The following is a 16,882-nucleotide window of genomic DNA, read 5'->3' as shown; positions in this document are numbered from 1 at the left end:
CCCTAATTATGACGTACATGTGAATATCAATGTGCTAAATCTTAAAGAAGTTTAAAGCTTACGTCTTCAGCTAATTTTTCCGGAGCTTCAACAATCAATTCTGAATTGTTGTCTTCTGGAGAACTAGACCTGCCTCCTTCGCCGTTTTTGCCACCATTCTTAGAACGCTTGTTACGTTTTCCTTCAGTTAAAGATGATCCCTGAGCTGCTGGATTTAAATCTATAATTTTTAGAGTTTAATATGAGAATGGTTGCACAAATGTATAACACCAAAACCCTTACTTGGTGGATTCTTCAATATGTAAGCATTTAGTTTATGATTAGATTCCAAAGAACCATAATAACCACAAGCTTTACAACCTTGATGTATTGTTCCCTTTCTAGTACTGATCATCAATTCAGTTTCAGGGTTATCACACTCTGGACATAATACATATTTCCGAATAAAACCATCCAAAAGATCCTTAAAATAATAATTTAGTTAACACAAAATTGTAATGATTAAATAATATAAAAATATAAATTAAGAAATTTAAACTGTACACTTACTTGAAGTTTGCCAGCATCATGAGCTCCATTTACAATAAATCTATCATGTTTAAAGTCAAATTGAGTTTGTGCACCTAATTCACAGCCAAAGAACTTAGTTGGATCTGATAAAATAATAAAAAAAGTTCAATAGTATTTATAAGCTAAAAGTTTTAGTTTTAAATTACATGTAGCCGGTCTTCCAATAGCTTTAGCTACTTCAGCCATATTGACAATTACGGTTTTGATGCCATTACCCTTGCCTTCGACTTTAGCCATAAGTCTAGGCATTTTATATCGATAGAATGCATCACTGACATTCCGATTAACGTTTAAGCTACCCATGATTGCAGCTGTTTTGTTCCTATATTAAGTGTAACCCGTCACGTTTCCCTGAATGGTTGCGATTTCCTGTGTCGGTTGCAGCAGTATTTTGATGTCCTGTTCCAACAAATTTCTATAAAAATAAGACATTTAAAAAGTAAAATTTTGTTTCAATTTTCCTTCTTAAATGGCTATTTTAAAATATTTACCGAAAACTAAAACCTTGGTATTTTAAAGAAATCATGCACCTTGTAGCTGGGCCAATGAATGGCTCTATGAGCTTTTTACAACTCCCAGACCTTGCTCTGGATAATGATGGCGATACTGGAAAAAAATAATTCCTTCATTATTAAATGAAAAATTAATAATTAAACATTTTATAAATAATAATTGTTGCTATGTTTTTACACGGAAAAAATACTTATAATAGGTTAAACAAATATAATTGTTGATTACAATATTTTTTTTAACAACATACACTTTTTAAGCCATCATATTTTTTCAAAAAGAAAAAAACCCGAAATTAACAACATATTAGTGTATCTAACTATCCACTTCATGATCACTTATCTAATTTCTATTATATTTTTAGGTATATAACTATATAAGGCTTAAGAATATATGAGTAGGTATGTATTTTTTTATTTATCAAGATTTATGTAGGTAAATATATTTAAAAAAAATAAACGAAGATAATAGATACTAAAACCATATTAACTCAGATTTACTACGATCACAGTCTGCAACTTTCGAGAATTCATAATACGAAAACATCAAAACCACACTGTAAAAAATCGACTTCTGACCATCAGTACTTAGGGCATACACACACACACACTCACCTATACGAGATAGCACCACCATATGTTTACGAGAGGTTTTCGGTAATATAATGTTTAAACAGTAAATCGGTTTCAGACGTCTGAAATCTATTTTGATTTGCGACAGTTTTAAATATCGGAGACGACGAAAACGGTTGCGGTTACGAATTTTTATTTTTATAATTTACGAACGAAAAAGGCGAGCCACGGTGCACACCGAAAGACGACGACAGACAGACTAACTAACCGGAGAGTGTGCACCGTGCGGCGTAAAATCAATATACCTACTGGTGGTCTGGAGGAGGCCCGAGCCAGTGACAACTCGCGGTTCGTGGGCATGCCCGAACACGCCGCCGAGCGTCGTTTTGTCCAGGTCAATAAATTACCAGTGTTGGTCTGACTTCTGTCTAATGGGTACTACACTACACGTCCACACCCAACACAATTTACTCGCACGTTTCAGTAGAGACATCTTTAAAAGAGATAACTATACATTTACATGCGCCGTATTCTTAATTTTTTACTGCTTAACTCGGTAGATAAGATGATTTCGATCGTGTTCATCAGAATTTGAGAAAGTTTCCGATTTTTATGCCGGAGAATTCATGTTTACGAACAATTCCGGAATTAAAAAAAACGATGAACTTTGCACGCAGTTGTGTTAACTGCTGATTCGGGGAAAAGGGTCGGTGTAATTGCAAAGCACTCGGGTGTGTTAGAAACGAGTTGCATCCTAAAATTCGGCGTACGAGTTCAGTGGACATTTAATATGAATAATCAATAATTGAAAATACGATTTATTTGAAATAATATAAGATACACTGTGAAATTATAACGATAGGCAATGAATTAATTCAGCTCCTAGAGGGTTTTCTGCGAAAAATAATACTGTGAATGCAAAACTAATAACTGCACAACTTTTAGCATTTAATAAATTGTTTCAGATATAGAAGCCATTGGGTATTTAAACAACAAGTGTTGGATATGAAATTTGCAGTTGTATTATAAAAACGAATATTTATTTAAACAATGCTGAACAATTTACAACAGCAAATAATCCAAAAATGAACTATATTATATTATATCGTTTATTTTTTTAAAAAGCATTATATATTTATTAGTATATATATATTAGTTCTACGTTGAATTTTAAACAAAGCTACAAAACCTGTTTTCAAGTTTAGTCAAATTTACACTACACTAAATATTAAATTATTCTTTACAATTAAAATTGTAAATGTAATTATATTTATGTTTTGGGTCAGCATAGATTTTTCTATTTTTAAATGCCTGTAGAATAAAAAGGTTTAGAGACCCTAGCACTAAAATATTAGTAGATGTATATGCCGTATAGACAAACATTTTAAATACAAATAACAGTTAAATCTGTCATAAATAATGTATTGGACTCAATTGGTATGTTTGGTGTTTGTTTGTATTCATAAGTGATGGTGTTATCATATACACACACTTTAAGTTAATATCCACTAACGTCAAGTAAATGAGAGTTTATGAGTAAGGAATAAAAAATGTAAATTATTTACAAAATACAAAAGAATGATATGAAGATATGAGTACTGATAATATTTTACTTTAATTTTAGCAGACCACTCAATTTAAATCATAATCATTGACAATCATGTTAGCATTACCTATTAAAAGAATTTCAGTGCATCATTATTTTATTTTCTCTCTCTCTCTCTCTGACCCACGGAACATAGAAAATGCATGTTTAGCAGAACCAACCCAGTGTTGTTACTATTAATATCTGAGTGAATTCACCTCTCCAATGATCAAACTTTTAGCTAAAACATAATTTGTGTCCCTACGTTAGCATTTTATAAGTTCTTTTAATTTTTATACATTTTATAAGCATTTTTAAATTGTAATAATTTACAAACTGAAAGCATATATAAAAATTAAAATAGGCATTTTAAAACAATTACATATGATAAGTTAATTAATGACTGTTTTTAAAGAAATCAATATTTTTAAATTTATAATCTTGGGAAAATATACATTATAATTAAAGATAGTATAAATATACAACATCGACACAACAGTAATTGCTGAGATAAGGTAATTTTTCATAAGAATCAAATAGTTGTATAACTATAAAAGCCGTACAATTTCTATAAGTAAAACACAGGAATTGAGTAATTATCACAGATATATACTAATAGTATTAGTATATATCTGTGGTAATTATAAATTATACTGTTATATCTTAAAACATATTTGCTATTCGAATTGTTATCTAAACTATAAATGTATATCACCAGTGGCGCCGAACTATATTTTCAAAGGGGGGGCAAGTAAAAAGTTATACGGACCACCACCTCCGTTTGCGCTTGCTTCAGTGCTGCATATGTATACATTAATAGCTTATTAGGAACATAATTCATAAGTAGTTTGCTGGGGTACCCACCCCCACCCACCGAAAAAAAGAAGGGGCGGTCGCCCCTCTTGGGTTATAGGTTCGGTGCCACTGTATATCACTAATTTATATTATGTTATTTACTAACTAAAAACCTGTGGACAATATTTTTTTTTTAAATAATGTTAAATAGGTTATTATTTATTTTTAAATCTTGTATATTAATATTGAACTTTGTTAATACATTTATTGAAATCTACGAAAGACAAAATGTACTTAGCAGAAACAGAATTCATGCATTCATAACAGGTTAAAATGATACATTTTAGTCAGAATTCAATGGCTTCGTATTTAAATAATATCCTTGGGATCGAATAAATGGTCAATACAATTTCATTAATTTATTATTAATAAGATTTACCGATACTTATAATTTATTAATAACATACAATTATTCATTTAAACATTAGTATATGGATAATTGATAAATTAAAAATCATAATGTTGATGTTTATCCTACAACATACCTATTATGCAAAACGTATTGGTAAGTGGTTAAGATTTATAACTTCTTTTAGAACTCGTTAGTTAATTCAATTCTTGAGAAAGCTACCATATTGAAAGAAAACAAAATTGAATACAACTATAAAAATCATTAAAACGACAAATTTTTTTCTCGAGTATGATTAAGTGAATAGGTAAAATAGATGTCAAACGTTTAAAAATTTACCTAGTACCATTATATTATAACAATTATATTTTAATTGTAAGAAGCACTTAAAACTATAGTATAATATTAACACTATGGACTCAATTAAATATAATTTTTAAATTGTATGCCTAAATCAATATTAGATACCTAGTTTAAAAAGATAGTATTATTTTTAATTTTTTACTCTAATGTAATAATAACCATTAAAAACCCATTTGAATACAAATTTTACAGTATACAAATGATCATACTTTTGTTGTTTATTTGATATACTAATATTTTCATATCACTAAGGAAATACATTTCTTAATTAATATCAAACAATATTATTTTTGTGTTAGGATATTCCTTATTATCAAAATAAAGATAATTATTTATTCAGGCTACCTACGCAATATTTATATAAGCTATCAAATCAGTAATAATATAACCTATGACCTAATAAACCTAATGGCTAAAATTGCAACTGTACCTACCTATGATTAATCCATAAAAAAATGATAATCTCAACACTTCAAATCACACCTCAATGTGACTTAATGTTACATAAAACACGGATGAATAGATATATAACTATAAAAGTATCTCCCAAAGTATATCCCAATTACCAAATCAAAATTTAAATATTCAGTAGTAATAATACACTTGATACATAATTTGATGGGGATTAAGTAGGTAGTTACTAGATACCTAACTATTTTGTAAATAACTAGGTTATTATAATATTATCTGTGATAGTTGAGTTGTAAGTGGTTCCAGAAATATATTTAAGTTGGATCCGTTTAGTAGGTAATTAATGATAAATTCTCAAATAATAAAATAGGTATACAATTTAATAGGAAAATCATTGTTTAAAGCTATAAAGTGCTTATTATTATATTCTACAAATATAAACCATATAATTAATATGCAGTGGGTAGTACAATTAAACAGTGGACAATTTAAAAGAAAATATTGTAGTTGCATCAAGTACCAATCAAAAAGTTATTTTAAATTACTACACTGCAATGGAACTAATAATAGATAATAATTAGTAGCTCAATTAGTACCTAGTAGCCTACCTGCCTTATACCTACTAACACTGACAGAGAGTATAACATTAAATTAAATCTTATAATATCAGGCTATAGTATTTTAAATTTAACACAAATTAGTAAATACAGGCCGGTTTGATTGAAGTGGGAAAATGTCACAATGGACATAATATCAGGTGGGTACAACCAATACGAAAGAGTGAAATGGGCCCTGGACGAAATGCATACAAATTTGTTGAAAGTTAACCTCATACATTTTGTTCCGGCGATAGTGCCAGGGAATCAGGATTCAGGGGGAAAGGAATAAGCTCTACAACAAATATACTGGTACTGCTCTAGTCGATTTTTGGGGAAAGAATGCGTGAAACATATGGTCGGTGAGCAATAATTCGTAATTTGACCTCTATTGGCATGTATTTATAGAACACGTTGGACACACGGGATTTCAAGGTTATTATTGGCGAAATTCTAGTGACACGTCGTAGATAATGGGGAAAATCGGGCGGACTTGCAATGCATCAGAACTTGGGGGGGCAACCGTTCATTAAGTAACATTAATCACGAGCATTAAATGTGAAACGTGTGTCGCGTCGTCTGCTTACCCGTGTCGAGAAACTTCATATAAATGGTGTCGCCCTTCTGGGACGCGGGACTGACGGTGAAATTATTAGCGAATGTCGTTCGCTTCCGTCGACTTGGCCAAAGCTGTAACACAAAACAACAGAGTACACGTATTACAAATTATTATTTACAACACAACGATCGGAAAACCCGCAGGAAAAACACCGGCGCCCCACACTATAAATACAACACATATATGTTTTTATAGATAGGTTAATCGCGTCAACTCCTATATAGATAGATCGATAATCGATTTATCGTCGGTATCGATGCGTGCAAATCGCACACAAAGTTGTCTGTAATTTTTTTTTTTTTTTATTGATAAATAAATAATAATAATAATAATAATAATAATAAATCGGTTTGTGTAAACTCACATCGGTGTCTTTGACAAGTCTCCAGACACGTCGCGTTCTTGTCGCGGGAACCGTGTCGTCGGCTGTATTGCTGCTGTTGCGGTACGGCGCAATGTTGCGATATTCGAAGTTCGAACCGGTCGGACGGACGGCGAAATGGGAATGAGAAAAACTCGCGATGACGACGGGACCGCGTCTGATCGATGTGGTTCGTTCGGCGCGCGCGCACTAAAAAACTAACTTCGGGACGAGCGTCGTACCTACTTGTGGAGCGTTGGTGGCGAGTTGCGACTTGCGACCGAGCCACCGAGTGCGAGAAACGGATCGCGTTGCTCTACGGTTAGCGGGGGCGGGGGCGTAATATAACTTCTTTATCTATGGTGCGTAACGCACGACGAGGAATTCCGTAGAAGATTGGAACGGAAAACTTGAAACGCCGAAAACGATTGTTAATAATAAAGAACAATAATTATTGTAAAAATAATAATATGATGATTAACGTACGAAAAATAATAGGCCAAGATCGATCCATACAGAACGTCGTCTACTGCAGAGGCGGGGTTACAAAATTGCGAAAACGAGCTACGTGCCCACTACGTAGTCGTACGCGGTACGGTGGCGTGACCACGACGAAGGAAACGGCGCCGCCAACGCGACGGGCCCGGGGGCCCATGGCTAGGTTGGTCACTCTGCAGCCGCGCCGGGTTGCTCTTATCAACCGCAGACCCCTCTCACTGTAATACAGGATGTGGTATCTACGGTACGGGTCACGTACTTCCAGTAGCAGTCGCCCCGATTATATTATAGGGGGATAAAAAATAAATCGTACGACCGACTACCGACTGAAGACCGAACACTTAGGACACACACACGCACACGTACGCGCGTACTGTACTAACTATTATTGGATTTCAGTTTTTTTTGTCGTTTCGTTTCGTCTGATAGGAAGACGTTTCGCGTGTGCGCGCCCCGCTCGCCGGACGTGATAATTCGCAGTTCCGCCAGCAAGCGGCACGACGTCACGTAGGTACCGCTCGTGACAGCCGCCGTTGATGGTGTTCCGTTGGCCGTCCATAATTATTGACGCAGCTAACGTCTGAGACGCACATCATGGCCGAAGTGGCCAGGAGAAACGAGGCGCCGCCGGGTGATGGGGTGAGACAAGTACCTATAGTGAATAATGTTAAAATAATATGTTACTGGTGGACGGATATCGCGGCAAAGGTCGCCGTTTTCCCGGTTTTTGACAGGAAGTCCGGCTTTTCGAGCGGGACCAGACGTGCGCACGGTTTTCGACCGTTCGCTGGGTGCACGGCGTGCGGCCAACGCCTTTTTAGTCGGTTTCTTGATTTTCTGAAACGTTATTTTTCCGCACTTGAAAGCTGCCTTATCGATAAATTGCATAATATTATTGTTGTTTTAATACACCGAGTGTACCTTTTTATGTGATTCTAATTTATTGATGCCGTGTTAGCGGTTTTTTTATTTGAATTAAAGAAAATATGACGTAAAAATGAATTATTTCGTTCTAGTAATTAGGGTCAGGTAAAGAAACGAAAGTTTTCGCATACTATATTTATGTAGCCCAATATTCCTGTAAAAGGTATAATAAATCCGAGAATAAATCTTTATCTTTTAGCTACAGAATGTTCAAAAAAAAATGTTGATAACATTTAAATGATATGATAAAACTGATTTAAATATAAAATTTACTCGAAAATGTAGCTTGTTCAAAATACCTATATATTTTTCTTAGATAATATCTAATTCATACAAATCAACTGATTTATTGAAATATTAAATGTATTATATTCATCCTTAACTCTGTTATTTTGATAGCACTTTAATTGATAAGTTAGTGAATTATGGCCATTTACCACAAAAATAAATACATAAATTAGACAAAAAAGGCCTTTGAAATATTAAAATAAGACTTCACTGTATCTTCCTAGTTCCTATTATTTAAAATATTAATTAGGTACTGTCATAAACTCATAAGTGAAAAAATTCTCCATCAAATAAAACCTTACTTATTTAATTTATTACTGAAATTTTGTATTTTTTAGACATGATATAGGTAGGTAGACAGTTTAAATAATATTTAGGCTCATTTTGTGCTATTTAATATTTATAGACGTTTAAAATGTTTACAAAAAAACACAATTTTAGGTAGTTACCTATTAGATGTAACTTGAACAGTAGACAGTACCTATTATATTTTGTAGTATCTCAAAGCTTTTCATCATACATAGGTATTATATTATCATTAACTATACACAAATATACAATATTATTTTCAAAATATTCATAATAATTTTGTATAACATGAACTATGTTATTCATAGCATCTACGATACGTCTGTAATTCCCAAAATACTTCCTGTCTATTTATAAGTTAATAACAGCTTGCAATACTAAATAAAATAATACCTATTATAACATAATATCTGTTTTTGGCAAAATAGTTTACCCTGCCGTATTACCTAATAGCAACTTAAATACTAGGGATGAACCGATACTCAATATCGGTGATATCGGATTTATTGGTATAGGCTTATTTTTGAAACCAATAGCTGACCCGATACTAAAACAAAAAACAACCAAATCAATCAGCATAATAGCATTGATTATAAATTTGATGAAAAATTACAAACATTTGTACTATCGGGTATCAGTTATAGCTGATATTGGTTGGTAGTTTCAGTTATCTTTTAATATCGGTTCATGGCTTATGTTTTCAAATATATCGGTTATCTGTAGCATATATCGGTAAAAAGTGGTATCGGCCTATCCCTAGTAAATACATCAATAAAAATCCTTATAAATATAGGCTAATATTTTCAGGTTTCCTTCGAGAATCGTTTTTTGTTCACAATTATTGATTAATTTGTAGATTTAAATTTACTTTTATTTACTATGAATTGAAAATGTACCATGATTTTTTATAGTTAATGATCAACGATTAATATTAAGTTGATTTGTAAAATAATATAATACTTATTATTGTATTGTTCAAGGCTGGTAATGTGGAACCAGCGCAAGGCGATCAACCACAACCCCAACAAGGACGGTTTAACATGTTTTTTGGAGTTGTGAAAACATTAATTGTTCGATCATTAATTATCTACTTCATTACATCAATGTTTAAAAAGTCCTCAAATGTACCTCCTGATGGCGTTACTCCAATTGCTGATTCCATTCCAAATGTCAATTATTTTGAGTTTGGTACTAAATTTGTACGTATTTTATGATTATTATTTATTAAAACATTTTTGGTACCTAATAGATATCACACCAATAAAAATATAATACATTTTCAGGATATGTATGTGTATTTATCAGAAGACTATATTAAGACTAAATGGGATGATAATCTTGATGATGATAAAGAACTTGTTTGGAAGAAAACAGATTTAGAATATGGAGACTGGTCTTCAGGACCTAATAATGATGGTACTTATACTATTCAAAAATCTTTCATTCCATCACCGGTAACTGATACATGATACTAATTGCTTGGAAGATAAGATCATATAAATGTAACTTTTTTGTTTTTTAGAATTTACAAAATAATGGATCAATTTATTTACATGTGTACTTCATTAAACAGACAAATTCAAATTTACGTAAAGATGAAAATTTTGTTGTTCATGCCATCAAACAATTAAATAAGTTTAAAAAAGTCAAATTCTTAAAAACGCATAACTTACTTACTGGTGAAACATCGGCCACTCCAGAACAAATTGAAGTAAGACAAATTATTTTTAAAGTTTATTGTCTACTTTGGTAATTTTTTTTTTTTAATGCCTTGGTTACCTATATTGCGTTTCATTATAACTGCAACTCGACGCTAACGTGCCTCGTGGTGTTTTTTTATTAGGGTTTCTAAAATTAGCATGTAAATTGCACGGCAAATTTAAAATTGATAACGAATATTTTACACATTTTTTCGATCCTAGTTTGAAAACCCCTGGTTTGAGACAAAACCGCCACGAAGCGCATTAGCTTCAAGTCGCAGTTATAATGATACGCACTTTAATAGTTTGTTATATTAAAAATACTATAAAACATTTAGAGAAAAAACTAATTATTATTACTAAGAAAATGTTCTAAATTTATTTTTATTCTTATGTTTTAGAAAGCTGAAAAATTTGAGACTGAAATAATATCACATTGGCATCCTAATCTTACAATTTGTTTAGTAACTGATCAAACAAATTGGACTAAAGGATCTCTCCCCGAGCCATTTTCTGAATGTAAGTTAACATATAATCAAGTAATTTCACCTATTAAATAACAATACCTTAATTGCATTATTTAAAATATAGATTTAGAATTCATGCCAAACAATCGATATAAGCCAATGGTGTTTTTTAATGATTTCTGGAACATGCTTAGAGACTATCAACCAATCAATAAAACTGTGAAGTAAATAAAATTTTTTTTTAATTAATTGCAAAATTAAGGTTAATTTATTAATGTTGCAGTACTTTGGATTTAACACTGACATTCCAACCATTATCATTATTTAAATGGCAAATGTATTCGGCTCAGACTATGCGAAACAAATGGACTGCTGGATTTTTAGGTGATACTTTTGCCACGGATGCTAATGAAGATGATCAAGATCAAGATTCTTTAAAAGAAGCATTGTTAGAAACGTCACCATATATTTTGGCAGCTACAATCATTGTATCAATATTGCACAGTGTTTTTGAGTTGTTAGCATTTAAAAACGGTAATTTATTTATTTATTTAAAACTAAAAATATTTATTATCTATTACATATAGTAGTTATGGTTCATTGTTCCCCAATAACGTTTATATTTAGCATAGAAAACTACTTTGCTCACAAATGGCGAAGTGTCAAAATAGAAATAACCTTATGCTTACGCAATTATTAAAATAATAATTGAATAAGCCATTTATTTTTAAAATACAATATAAGCCTGAAAGTGTGTTTCAAATTTACCAAATTGTATAATTACTAATTAGTAACTACATTTTTTTTAATGTTATATTTTTTATTAAAGGCAAATTGTAACAATAAAATGTTAATATTATTTTAAAATTCAACCAATCACCTCTGCTATACGATATATGCTATCATATGTGGTCTTGATTCTTGTATTTTAGATTATACATCATAACAAAATATGTATTAATTAATAATAATATATTATAACATCCAAATCTTATCGAAGGCTATTATTAATAATAACTAATAAGCTATTTTAATGTAGAGTCCAATTTCTTATGACCACATCTTAAAATATTATCTCGGAATTTGTTCATAATAAATACAAAATATTATTTATATTTATTATTTTATACTTGTAGAAGATTGCCATGTTTAATGTTTTTAGTTTATATATTATATAAGAATTACATTAAATGTTTTTTGTTATTTTTATGTTATGATGGAGTCTTCTACCAATATGATAAAATAAATATTTAGCAATGGTGTATATGTTTATTCATATGAAAACAAATTCCAAAGTAAATTTAAAGTACCAATGCCCCTTATCAATTTAACTGGTAGACTATTTGTCCTTATTTTTTGGATATTTTTTTTTAACTTGTCCACCTGTCTACCTATACACTGCACATACTACATAAATGATATATTTTGAATAAGTTAAACTTTAAATTATCATTTTAATATTTTATAGATATTCAATTTTGGAAGGAACGTAAGTCGTTGGAAGGTTTATCTGTACGTGCAGTATTTTTTAATGTGTTTCAATCTGTCATTGTACTTTTGTATGTGCTTGATAATGATACAAACACAATCATTCGCATCAGTTGTTTTGTCGGGCTGGGTATTGAATGTTGGAAAATTAACAAGGTAAAATAAATAAATTACTCAAATTACCTAAATATTTTTTGAATTTAAATTGACAGTTCACTACATTCAATATGTTTTAGGTGTTGGACATAAGCATTGATCGGCAAACACGGTATTTAGGTATTATTCCAAAACTTATATTTAAGGAAAAGGGGTCCTATGCTGAATCAAGCACAAAGGAATACGATAGAGCAGCATTTAAATACTTATCATGGGTACTATTTCCTCTCCTTGCTGCATATGCAATTTATTCACTCGTCTATGAAGAACATAAAGGATGGTATTCTTGGGTACTCAACATGTTGTACGGTTTTCTTCTTATGTTTGGTAAGTATTATTTGTTTTACTTAGTATAAATTAAAATATAGCCTTTAAAATTAGTTGAATATACATTATTTTTATCTCAGTTAAGTATCATATTAATTTATTATAAATCCATAACATTTTTTGCAGGTTTCATTACAATGACTCCACAATTGTTCATTAACTATAAGCTCAAGTCTGTGGCGCATCTGCCTTGGAGAATGATGTCTTATAAGTGTTTAAATACATTCATTGATGATATATTTGCATTTGTTATTAAAATGCCAACAATGTACCGTTTAGGGTGTTTTAGAGATGGTAAGTAAAATTCTTGAAACTACCATAACATATTCTCTAACTCCACAACACTCATCGTTGTGCTGGCAACTACCTTTATTTATTTGTATATTGTGTAATTTATTTTTAAATTAACTTTCAACTTAAATAAGTAGTAACTATATTTCAATTCTACTCTGTATTTGAATTTCTTCTCCTGTACTGATGGGTATCTATCAAGGACTTACACTTCTTCCCCACTTAGCCTGTTCCCGGTAGCTATCTTTAAGAGCTAAATTTACATTCAGAAAATCCAATTTTGTGTTAGTTTTAATATTAGAGTGAATTGATCCATTGCCAAAATTAAAGATTATAATCTGTTTTTTGATATTTTAATTTTATATTGTTATAACTTACTTGAAAGTTTAAATATTAAGAAAAAAACCAAAATATTTGGATTTAACAACTTAAATTATTCTAATACTTAATTCTATACATTTATTCAATCTGCATTTAAATTCGGATCATCTGATTCACAATACTATATAGTTGTTTGGAAACAATTCAGACTTCAAAATAAAATTGATAAAGTACAAATACATTCCTTTATATTATTGCATATAAAATTAATATGGATTTCATCCTATTACTGAGGTCGGACATTAGTATAATATAGTTTCACAAGTTTCATTTAAATCTAAATGTAATTGTATTGATGTTTCTTCACGTACAATTTCATTATTGCAAAAATATAATTTGTAAGATTGCAAGTCATCAGTCATCACTATAAATTTGTATAGGTTCTATATCAAATCTCAAGTTCTAAATAGCCCCATATAGTGTTTAAAATTGTTTTATTGACAATAAGGTGAAATTAATGCATTGTCATATCATAAATGCATTATAGGATTATAATGTTTATTAATGATTTTTGTATTCATGTCTATTTCCATATTAACTGATTAACTGTACTCTTCTTCTCCTGAGAGTATAAAAATCATAAAATAAAAATAAATAACCCCCTTTTTTTTTTTTTTTAGATATTGTATTTTTCATATTTTTGTATCAAAGATGGATATATAGAGTGGATCCGACTAGAGTAAATGAATTTGGATATGCTGCCGAGCCAGTGGAAGAACAGCCACAAGCTATTGAAGAAAAACCACAAGTAGTTGAAAAAGAAAAACCAGAAGATGATAAAAAGAATGATTAATACAATGTTCTCAATCGACATCTTTAACAGTCAGTAGATGTATTTTGTTTCAATTTTTTTTTTTAATATTTAATATACCAAAACAAAAATATAAATATACATCAATTTACATTAAATAAAGTACTGCTTTAGTAATTTAATAATTTACAAAGATTGTTCAACTATTATTGTAATAAGATAGTGAGTTTGTATGGATAAATTAAGTTTCTTTTATTTTGTTATTTTCATTTTTGTTAAAGGGTGTGGCACCTAATTTTTAAAATAATGTTTAAGATAAATGGAATGCAAGTTAAAAAATTTTGTTTTGTGTTTTGTATTGTTATATATAAGGCTTGAGAGTTCATGCCTTTGCACACTTCAGTATAGCTATTAAAAACTTATTGTGCATTGTATGAATGACAAATATGTTAATTAACCCATCAGGAATTTAATATGTTTTGTGTTACATACAAGTCATCTTCTCTTTGTTGAATCTATACACTTTTCTTTTATATTAACCTTGGTCTGTTAAAATTTCTTCAATATATTTAGACCTTAATTACATAAAATACAACTGTTCAAATTAGCTTGTATGTGTTTACTTTAATTATTTTTGCATGATATTAAATCAATCTATGGTAATGAAAATACTAGAAGTCGTTTTTGAAGTGCAAGATAAATAAAGAGTATGCCGAGGTGTATGCATACTTAACTGTTTTTAAATGCATGAACATCCATGTCCTAGAAAACAAATATAATTATTAAGGTTTTATTGTAAAATTAGTTAGATTATCAAGACAAATTTGGTAAAACTTATTTAAAAGATTGATTAATTTTAGTAGGGATTTTAGTATTATATTCTGTTATAATATACTAAACAAAATTTTAGACAACGTCCAGTTTTAGTTATGAAAATATAAAACGATACTCGATTACCAAATTTCTAGTTAAGTTTTAATTCTTTGATTTCATGCTATTTTTGTGTTGTATAAGAACATTTTCTTGAGAGTAATATTAATCTAGCATTTTTAAATGAACAGTTGTTTTTGTAAAATATTAGATTTCATATTTTATATACCGAATTAAATTCTTTAAAATTAAATATTTTTAAATTTTTAGTTTTGATTTTTTACTCAATATGATTTTATGAAGTATATGAATTAATAAATATAATATGTAGTACTAGCATCAAACTATAACATTAATAACGGATCAACTATTTGTAGTTTATAAAAAAAAATACCTCAAATAGATCTGTTGTTATTTATATAAATATTCCATTGACTTATAAATATTGCTCGCCAATAATTCATACATACAAAAATTAATTTTGTTTTTAAATAAAAAAAATAATATTGTAATAATTGTGAATATATTTTATATCTGTCAACATTTTAAATGTTAAAATTTTAAACTGAGTGATTTGTACTATAAATTTATTCCAAATATTTATACAGTATTAAATAAACATTACAATAATTTTATATCTAAACATGTTATATTATTAAACATAAATTAATAATTATATTTGTGATATATTACTTTAAAATAAACTTATAATATTCTTAGCAATTGTTTACTGTGTGTTATTTATTTTGTTTAAATATTTTTTATTCTTAATGTTTTTATTTTAGGTATATATTAAAAAAATATATTCTTTATTAATTTATAAAATTGAATAAAAAAAATGACCGCAGGTACCCTTTAGATGATCCGTTTCGTGATAGAATACTCCTGAGTTATGATCATCTTAACTTTTATGTTTTATCTCTTGAAAGACAACCTTTCTTCGTTATCAGTAGTCTTGGTTTATAAGGCCAGTACTTGGTAAGTACTAGTTTAGTTAACGCCAACCCAGAAAATTTCCTCTTGCACTTGTGTTGTGTCTCTTGAATTTTTGATGTTCGAATTGATAATTATACAATTTATACTGTATGTACTTTACAAAGACTTTAGTTTATAAACACCAAATAAATTATTTAATATTTTAAAACATATATTATAAATTATAATATAAAAGTATGACAAATTATACATACTATTTTATATTATTGGTCTTGGTTGATACCGATGAATCGCCATGCCCTTCATTATACATTTGTCAGAAATTTGTGTTATTTTATTTTATTTCTCTACTGTATTTTCAACAGAATATTTCACTGAGCACGACGACTAATAAACAATTAAGGTGGGTATCATTAATATTTCACTATTAGAATTTTACCAAACTTTATTCTTGAAATATCCAATAAGTGAATTTCACACGTACCTATATGCAGGCGCGAACTGGTAAAAAAGGGCGCGGGATGCTACATAATTTAAAGGGAAAATAAAACAAATTTTAGGGACAAATTTTAAATATGTGGGTTATTTATAAAATATTTTGTCTTATTTTGGTACATTAAAAAGCAATAACTAGTAGCAGTTAATAAAACTATAACTAAATGTATAGGTCTCAGAATTAATAAGAGCATAAATATTGTCATAGGC

General features: G+C 29.7%; 2 protein-coding genes across 5 annotated transcripts in view; one reads left to right on the top strand and one right to left on the bottom strand.

The window, feature by feature from the left end:
- Positions 1-7,335, bottom strand: part of LOC100165180 (eukaryotic translation initiation factor 5) — a 9,948-nt gene extending 2,613 nt beyond the window's left edge. Inside the window, exons 1-7 of one of the 4 annotated variants that reach the window (XM_001944264.5) lie at positions 6,795-7,335; positions 6,399-6,501; positions 1,062-1,176; positions 717-985; positions 550-653; positions 283-463; positions 63-220 (exon numbers count right to left, since the gene is read on the bottom strand). In XM_001944264.5, the coding sequence (XP_001944299.2) occupies positions 63-220; positions 283-463; positions 550-653; positions 717-873 (600 nt within the window). In that variant the 5' untranslated portion in view covers positions 874-985; positions 1,062-1,176; positions 6,399-6,501; positions 6,795-7,335. Of the gene's footprint in view, positions 1-62; positions 221-282; positions 464-549; positions 654-716; positions 986-1,061; positions 1,177-1,694; positions 1,926-6,398; positions 6,502-6,794 lie in introns of those variants that run through there. The other 3 variants (XM_003245502.4, XM_008186358.2, XM_029491412.1) reach the window with 3 other exon arrangements.
- Positions 7,336-7,486: 151 nt separating this feature from the next.
- On the top strand, positions 7,487-15,145 carry LOC100159689 (cleft lip and palate transmembrane protein 1 homolog). The gene is made up of 11 exons (XM_008186359.3): positions 7,487-7,928; positions 9,791-10,009; positions 10,094-10,264; positions 10,333-10,521; positions 10,912-11,029; positions 11,102-11,201; positions 11,261-11,511; positions 12,446-12,621; positions 12,702-12,948; positions 13,075-13,242; positions 14,241-15,145. The coding sequence occupies exons 1-11, from the start codon at positions 7,884-7,886 to the stop codon at positions 14,411-14,413; spliced, it is 1,857 nt and encodes a 618-aa protein (XP_008184581.1). The 5' UTR covers positions 7,487-7,883; the 3' UTR covers positions 14,414-15,145.
- The last annotated feature ends 1,737 nt before the right edge of the window (positions 15,146-16,882 follow it).

The sequence above is a fragment of the Acyrthosiphon pisum genome, chromosome A3 (genome assembly GCF_005508785.2).
Source record: "Acyrthosiphon pisum isolate AL4f chromosome A3, pea_aphid_22Mar2018_4r6ur, whole genome shotgun sequence".
NCBI lineage: Eukaryota > Metazoa > Arthropoda > Insecta > Hemiptera > Aphididae > Acyrthosiphon > Acyrthosiphon pisum.
The sequence above is the reverse complement of the archived record's forward strand: the minus strand, read 5'-3'. Positions and strand labels throughout refer to the sequence as shown.